The following is a 7,689-nucleotide window of genomic DNA, read 5'->3' as shown; positions in this document are numbered from 1 at the left end:
AAATCTTCAAAATTTGATTATTGTAGTGATTGAAAAAATAGAGTTGCTAATTTTTTCTTTAAAAAAAATATTTTTAACCAAAAACATTTAAAAAAAATTCTAAAAACCTTGTTAAATAAATTTATAACCTCCAAAAATAAAATAAAGATCTTTAAAACCCAAAAAAAAAAAACATAATCTCAAGCTCATATCATTTTTTTCATATATTTTCAAGTTCCAAAGATATCTAATTAAAACTCTTTTTATAATAAGGAATTATTTAGTATAAAAATCAACTATTTTAATTATTAGAATCATTACTATGATATTTTTTATATCTAGATCAAAATTCAGCAAGATTTTCTCTTCCCTTACATCTAAAAAAATTAAAAAATAATAAAAATAAAAATTGATATCAAAATTAATTTTTTTAAAGTAAAATCATTGATCAACTAATGAATTAAAAAGATTAGAGATCTAAAATGTAATTTTTAAATAAATTTTATATGCCATTTGATTCAACATTTATTTTTTAAAAAAAACTATTAAGTGCTCAAAGGTCCAATTATATATAAAAAAATTAAAATTAAAAAAATATTACAATCAACATTAATTATGAAAAGAGGAGGAAGATCTACAATAAAAAAGTCACGCAGTTTATATTAGAGACAATAATGAAAGTATGAATAAATAATTAAATCGGTGAGTAGAAAAAAGTCACAGAATAGAATCTCCCCGACACACCTAGAACAAAATACCCTTCCAAGTTTCAAGATTAAGAGATTGTGCCCCACGCTCCTTTTCTAACATTTCACTATCTTAAACAAATATATAATATATATTAAATTAAAATAATATATAATAAATTTAAAACTAACAAATAAAAAAATTATTTAAAAAAATAATCAACCAACAATCTAACTTCCTTTAGATATAATATATTGAAAAAGATACATTTTTCCTTATACAATTAATCATTTTACATGAATTTTTGCATACTATTTAATTTTTTAATAATCATAATATTAGATAATTATTGTTTAACTCTATAATTAAATTTAAAATTCTCTTATTAATTCTAGTAAACAACTCCGTCACACTATATCGCTCATGTTACCATAACAAAAAAAATTTAAGGAAAAAGATTATTTATAATAAAAAATAAATAAAAATATCAAGTTAAATTACAATAAAATATGATTATATAGGAACTTAATATTGTATTCTTAAAAAGAAGGGTTACCTAGTTATTTTAAATAATTATTTAATCTTCTAAAATCAATTGCAATTAATATTTCTAACAAATGGAATTACATAGAAAATCTACTTAGACTAAAATGAAACCCTCCAAAATGCTTATCCTCCATTTTCATTACATGTATACATAAATAATACAATGGTTCGCATTAAACTTCGTGTGGCTTCATCGGATGTTGTCATACTATTCACAGACACCATGTTGTCAGCCAAGGTAAAAAACGCTTTCGTTTTGGAGTACAAAAGCCACGGCGGCTTCGGGCTCCAAAACTTTCCTGCATCTCTCTCTCTTTCGATTCAAAGCCCTAAATAATCAGAAGAAGAAGAGAAAAGATGGAGATGGCTCCAAAGTGAATCGGAAACTGTGTGTCCGAATTGAGATTAATTTTTACTGTTTCTTGGAAATCTAATAAAGATTGATAGAGGTTGGTGTGTTCGTTCATCCCTTCCATTTTTTCAATTTCTTTTTATGATTTCCGTTATAATAATAAATATCATATGTTTTCTTCTCTTCTCAGCCAAAATGTCTATGGCTACTCGTATTCACTTAAACTCCCTCTCTCTCTCTCTTTCTTGTGTAGCTCCCTCCACCAGTGGAAGGAAGGTTGGTCTCTGTGAAGGTGTGATAGAAATATTCTTTCGCGGACGCATTTCCAACCACCTTTACTGTTGCGCCACTTGTTAGTGTTCCCGGCAATAGTAATTTTTTTGCTGAAAAATCTTGCATGAGAGAAAATGGATGGAAAGTTGGAAATGTCCCTCGATAAGCTTCCTGTCAAGCGCTTGGAATCCATCGAAGAAAATGGCGTCGAACGTTTTCCTACGTATGCTATTTCTTATCGCCTTCATACCTACCAGTTGTGTTTTCTTAGCTATCTGTATTGTCATTGTGTATGTAAATGAAAAGTAGTTAGGTCCGATTAACTCCATTGACCATAGTAAGAGCTGTTAAACTTGAGCGTCAATTAACAAACATGGAGTCTCAAATCCTCTATGTTAAGGTTAACTATGTTGTTCTCTTCATTTATTCTGTAGTAAATTAGGTTTCAGGAAGATATAGGGAACTAGTGAGAAATAGATTTTATGGTGTAGTGATGATTAATGTTTCTTCGATTTTTTTTTTCCGGGGGTTACAGTGATATTGGATATGATGAGAAGCAAGTGTCGCTAATTCGACGAATAGATTTTGCTTGGGCGTTGGAGAAAGAAGACAAGGAGAAGAAACAGAAGAAAAAGCAGAAGAAGAGCTCTAGAGAGAGCTCATCTACAACAACACCATGGCCATGGCAAAACATGGTGGAGAACTTGCACTTAGCTCATCAAGAACTCACTGTCATTGTTGATCTTATCCATACGGTGAGAGTCATCATTATTTCATCTGCAACTCATTGTTCCTGTATCCTCTTTCTATTTACTTTGTGATTTTTGTACAAAGTTCCTGAATTGTTGTTGAAGAGCCATTCTCTTTTGATGAATATGCACTTCAAGGAAGATATTTCTGACTGCATTATGAACCATTAACTCAGTGTAACATGATTTGTATATTTCTGTGACTAAATATGAGCCTTTTGGATGGGCATTTTGTGCTAGTAGAATTTGGGTTGTTCAGGAAGTCTGGGAAAGCTAAGAAATTGATTGGACACAAATTGTATTTTTTTTTTATTAGGAGTCAGGATAAAAATGTTAACAACTCTAATGAGACTTTTATTTGGAGTACGTGTGGATGCTATTTTTCAGAAGAGTTGAAAATGTGCTGCTTGTTAACAACCTGTCATGTAGCATGAAAGTTTTTGAATATTTTGTACTTTACTTATAAAAGCATAGAGAGTTTTGATTATCTTCATTGCTTGGTATCGGTTTGTTTTTGTTTGGCATGCTCTCTTCTCAAGCTTTTTGGAAAAGCATGATGATGCCTTACATGTGTATATGAATTAGTTTGCTCTGTGTTTTTTTTTTTTTTTAAATAATGTATAGGTTGAAGCTAATGATGCTGTAACAGTAGCTGGGATGACCAGGCCAAAGCCATTACCCAATGAGATTCTGGCTGACCTTGCTGTATCAACAGCAACGAAGCTACAGTGCTACCGGGTATGTTTTTCCTCTTTTCTTTCCCTTTTGGGGCAGTATGGAAGGAAGATGGTATGCAGTAGCTTTATTGCCCCTTCTCCTTCCAATTCCATGTGATTTACAAATCGGGCCTCGTGTTTTGTCTCTAGAACTGCTAACAATGATGACTTGTTTTTTTTTTAATTGATTTCTTTAAAGCTTCCTTTTATTTCCTGACATTCTGATTACATCTTTTAGTTGTTGACTTGTTCCATTTATTTCCTTGAAAGAATCTTGGTAAATATTTTAAGCAGTCCGCCAAAGCTTTGGAACAGCAAGTTGCCAGGGAAGCAAGATTTTATGGTGCTTTAATCAGGTGTGTTTGCTTTGTTAATCTCTAAACGTTGAATTCATCACTTGGTTATAATTATTGTACTGGAAAGAAATGGTGGATGTATAAGTTCCTTTTGCTTCTCTCCATGCAAACACTATATTCTGAGGCTGTGTTTGAGGAGTACCATGTGAGCTTATTATCTCTTTCTGTCTCTTTCTTCTGATATCGGATAGATTACAGCAGAACTGGAAAGTCAAACGGCAGCGTGTGGCAGCAATTGCTCCTGGAAATGAAGGCTTCATGATTGATCTTTTTGATAATTCATTATATGATTCAGTTGCAGTATTCCATCCATCTTCTCTGTCCACAATTCGCATTGATCATGACTCAGACGGCATGCTAGCCATAAATTTACCTTCAAAATCCTGTCATTCTCTTCTTTTTGGTTTTCTCAGTGGGCATTCTAATGTTCCAAAGAAATCCAATAAGATTAAAACCCATGGCTCACTCAAGAATCCATCTAAAAAACCTGAGAAAGAATCTTTAAGTGATAATGAATGTGTGAAGGATACACACTTACTGCTTCGTAAGGTTCATCGAACCATTTTTGATGAACAGGTAGCTTCTCTCTTTTTATCTTTCTGATGCTGCTTATCCATTTCAGTTTTATAAACCTTCAGTTCTTATGGTTCCAGGTGTTTGATATGGTGAACCGTGGTGCAGTTAACCAGTCATCTGGACTCAATGTTACTGGAATACAAGAAAATTATCTACAATTGTGCATAGGTCCTGGCATTTCTATATTTATATCCATTGTGCCATCTGATCAAGGTGATCAAGCAATTGATAGTGAAGGCCCGGAGAACTTAGAACCTGCAGTTGTACCTTTAGACTCGTTTGACGGAGTGAAGTTAGCTGAAGAAAAGCACAACAGTCTTACTAAAAAGCCTAGTTTTCCTAACTGCATTACTTATGAAATATATCTCAAACAGATATTTCATGAGTATGTATTTGTAGAAGCAAAGGGTAGACCTTCTTTCACTAGTACTCGCATGCCTGGTCAACCAGCAAATGATGGATCTGGTCTTCTCAGTCATTTCTGTTTGTCTCTCTCTCATAGAATAATTTCGAACAAAGTTCTTATGGAGTTGGAAAACGTGGTATGTCCAGATTACTTGTTAGGCATGGATTAATCCAAAGTTTTTTGACAGTGATGCATTGTTGAACTTCTCCTTGGTTTCTATAGGTTTGCAGAGTGCCATATCTTCATTTGATATCTCACCCCACTTGGCATTCTCGGTCGTCTGCATGGACAATCTTTATGAAGATTCCTCCGTCCATTCTCCATGCAAGCTCTCAAGCCCGGACGCCGGACATCCAAAACATGAAGAATGTTGTTAAATCAGAGTTTTGGACTAAGATTGTGGTACATGATGATTGCATTAACATTGAAGCAGAAGGAGCTCCTAATGTTGTTGGACTATTTAAAGACAGTTCTGATGATATATGTTCTACCAACAAATATGACTGCAACTTGGATGATCTTCCTGTGATAATCCTGCAACAGGTTTGTTGCCACATCTTCTGATTGTGTCTCCTGCTTCTATGATGTTAGGAATAAATGTAGAAGTCAAACTAGACTCTGCCCTGCTTTTATATTGATCTGAGCTTCCCCAGGTAAAAGAAGATTCAGAATTTAGAGTAATAAGAAAACGCAGTTGATGTGGAAGTTCTTTACATCTTTTCTGATACTAAGAAGCTGGAATGAAACACTGGTGGCAGTTAGTAGACTTCACTAATAACTTTAGTACATGTCTTAAAAGGTGGTTATTAAGCTTGTTATGCCATATTTCCAACCTTAGAATAAAAAATTACCATAGAGGAGTCAGGGTCTCAATTAAATCTCCCTGTAAAAGAACACAACAGGTCATCTTTGTATGCTTTTTGCTGTTATATCATGTTTGGCATTTTTGTTGTTCTGTTATTTTATTTTATTTTATTTTCTGTGGTTTCCTTTTTCTTGTCTTCTATCAAAATAAATGTGGTGCAGTTCATACATCTCAGTTACTTGAAGAAGCATTTGTATAGAAGAACCCTAGGCAAATGGACATTAGAAGATGTAGCATTGTTTTGACAACCAGGGATTCTGTTTTCAATTCATACATCATGTACTGTTGTCCTTCACTCTTTATGTGTTTTTTTTCTGTTCCTGAAGAATGACTGGCAATGAGGATACACATATCCAGATTTACTGATTCTCAATTTGTTACACATACACAGATTTACTGATTCTCAATTTGTTAATTTCTTGTCCTGGGTTTGTGATAGGTTGCAAGCCAGGTTATTCGCTGGCTTCATGAGGAAGCACTTGCAGTGGGAATAAAAGCAAATCGTGACTTTTTGTGTTTGTCCTTTGAGTTGGACCAGGGTGAGATTCTCAACCTCGTGGCACATGTGGACCCAGAAGATACTCAAGGATGCATCTCCTGGTGGTTGACAATGGAAGACGGTTTTGCTGAGGAGAAGAAACTTCATATGAACATTGCGGATGGTGCCTCCGAATATAGGAAGTTCTTGGGATATTTACCGTTGGATGTGCTATACTCAACACTGATGGATTTAGTTAGTTTGTGTGGTGGTGGGAGCCATTGAGAAAGCACGTCTTTCTTGACTGATTAATTGAAGAGACTTCAGAGACCACACTATTGTGCATAATTTTGCTGCGGAATCTAATTTTGGACGCATAACCATGAACTGGTCATTTTGAAGTCCATACCTCGTAGAGGTAATTATTATTGTTTTTAGTGACACAGATAAATCTGAATGGTAGAGATGGTCGTCTCCATGGTCTAATGGAGTGAAAATACAACCTTCCATGATTCCCTGCAAGCAGCCTCGAAGTTTTCCATAATTCATGTTTGTTGCTAGATTTCGTAGAATTATGTTATTGACCTGTCTTTGCCCTGTATAATATGAGCTTACAAGTTTCTGGAAAGATTTTAGCTTACTATTTCTTTCTTGTGTATGTATTTATTTATCTATTTTTTTCCCGATGGGGCTTACATGAAAGCTAACAGGCATGCTACCCAAGTGAGAAATCCCACAAGCAACGGAGAATGAGATCCATGTGGACAGCGGGAAAGAGGAGACAGATTGACACCAATGGTCTCTGAGCATTGATGCTCAATTCTGGCGATCTCTTGACAGGCGTTCCTTGGAGCGAATGGAATGGCTAATCAGCATCCGCTGAATCTTGGTTTTTTTTTTTTTTGGTTTTTAATTCCTCTTGCCGAACGAGAAATGGTACGTGGTTGGATAGCACATTGTGCGATTGTAATAGGATTTTATTTATTTATTATTATTACTAGTAATACTATTTGTTTTTAGTACCGCTTCATCTTATTTATACTGCTCCTTTATTTTTATTATACTGAATGTTCTCAAATTTGAAAGCTAAATATAAAAAATTAGCCCTTTTTTTTTCAATAAACAACATGGCTTTACCAAGTTATAGATCAACATGACATTTTTGTATTTTTTTTTTAAAAAAAGTAAAATTGTTATGTTCAACATTGAGGGAAGTCATTGTTTTATTTAACGTCTAGATAAGATTTTATTGAGAAGAAGACAACCTTATAATTGTTCCTTCCCCCGCGTTTCTTTATAAAGTTCAGGGCTTTCATGTAAATTTGGTAATATTTGATAAAGTTATATATTCTTTGTTCCTTTTTTTCAACGAGAAGAAACTACGGCTAGAACTAAATCTTGAGCAAATGCACGTATCATCTTCATATAATCAAGCAAAATATGGATGTTTCTAGATTTCAAACTTTAAATATGTATTTATTCCAAGCAGTACCACGCTAGAAAGAAGAATAGTTAAGAAAAAAAACAAGAAGAAACTGAAAACAAGAAAGTACATAAAGCAAAAAATCAAGTCAATAAAAGGTATAAGTTACTAGGAAAAGATAAATTGAATTGAATAAATGAAAATAAATTGTATATGTGTAGCTAACCATCTTTTCCAACTACATGTATTCCAAAAGGCATGTTTGTTTTATATTTTAAAGATG

The 7,689-nt window shown here is 33.5% G+C and overlaps 1 protein-coding gene and 1 long non-coding RNA gene across 6 annotated transcripts; one reads left to right on the top strand and one right to left on the bottom strand.

Moving 5' to 3' along the window:
- Window positions 1-1,454: 1,454 nt before the first annotated feature.
- Window positions 1,455-6,885, top strand: LOC105113006 (RNA polymerase II transcription mediator). 5 transcript variants are annotated; one of them, XR_839872.1, is made up of 10 exons: window positions 1,455-1,661; window positions 1,818-2,060; window positions 2,373-2,592; window positions 3,211-3,324; window positions 3,573-3,658; window positions 3,850-4,234; window positions 4,312-4,776; window positions 4,863-5,183; window positions 5,945-6,401; window positions 6,694-6,885. XR_839872.1 is itself a non-coding variant. In XM_011008972.1 (9 exons), the coding sequence occupies exons 2-9, from the start codon at window positions 1,972-1,974 to the stop codon at window positions 6,266-6,268; spliced, it is 2,004 nt and encodes a 667-aa protein (XP_011007274.1). In that variant the 5' UTR covers window positions 1,455-1,661; window positions 1,818-1,971; the 3' UTR covers window positions 6,269-6,505. The 5 variants fall into 5 exon arrangements, 3 of the variants coding, with proteins under 3 accessions (XP_011007274.1, XP_011007275.1, XP_011007276.1); XR_839873.1 differs by having other exon boundaries at window positions 6,687-6,885; XM_011008972.1 differs by lacking the exon at window positions 6,694-6,885 and having other exon boundaries at window positions 5,945-6,505.
- LOC105113008 (uncharacterized) lies at window positions 6,255-6,680 on the bottom strand. The gene is made up of 2 exons (XR_839874.1): window positions 6,591-6,680; window positions 6,255-6,559 (listed from the first exon to the last, which is right to left on the bottom strand). It is a non-coding gene; the product is annotated as an uncharacterized LOC105113008 (long non-coding RNA).
- Window positions 6,886-7,689: the final 804 nt, after the last annotated feature.

Source organism: Populus euphratica, unplaced genomic scaffold, assembly GCF_000495115.2.
Source record: "Populus euphratica unplaced genomic scaffold, PopEup_1.0 scaffold643.1, whole genome shotgun sequence".
Lineage (NCBI taxonomy): Eukaryota > Viridiplantae > Streptophyta > Magnoliopsida > Malpighiales > Salicaceae > Populus > Populus euphratica.
This window is presented reverse-complemented; position numbering and strand designations above follow the sequence as displayed.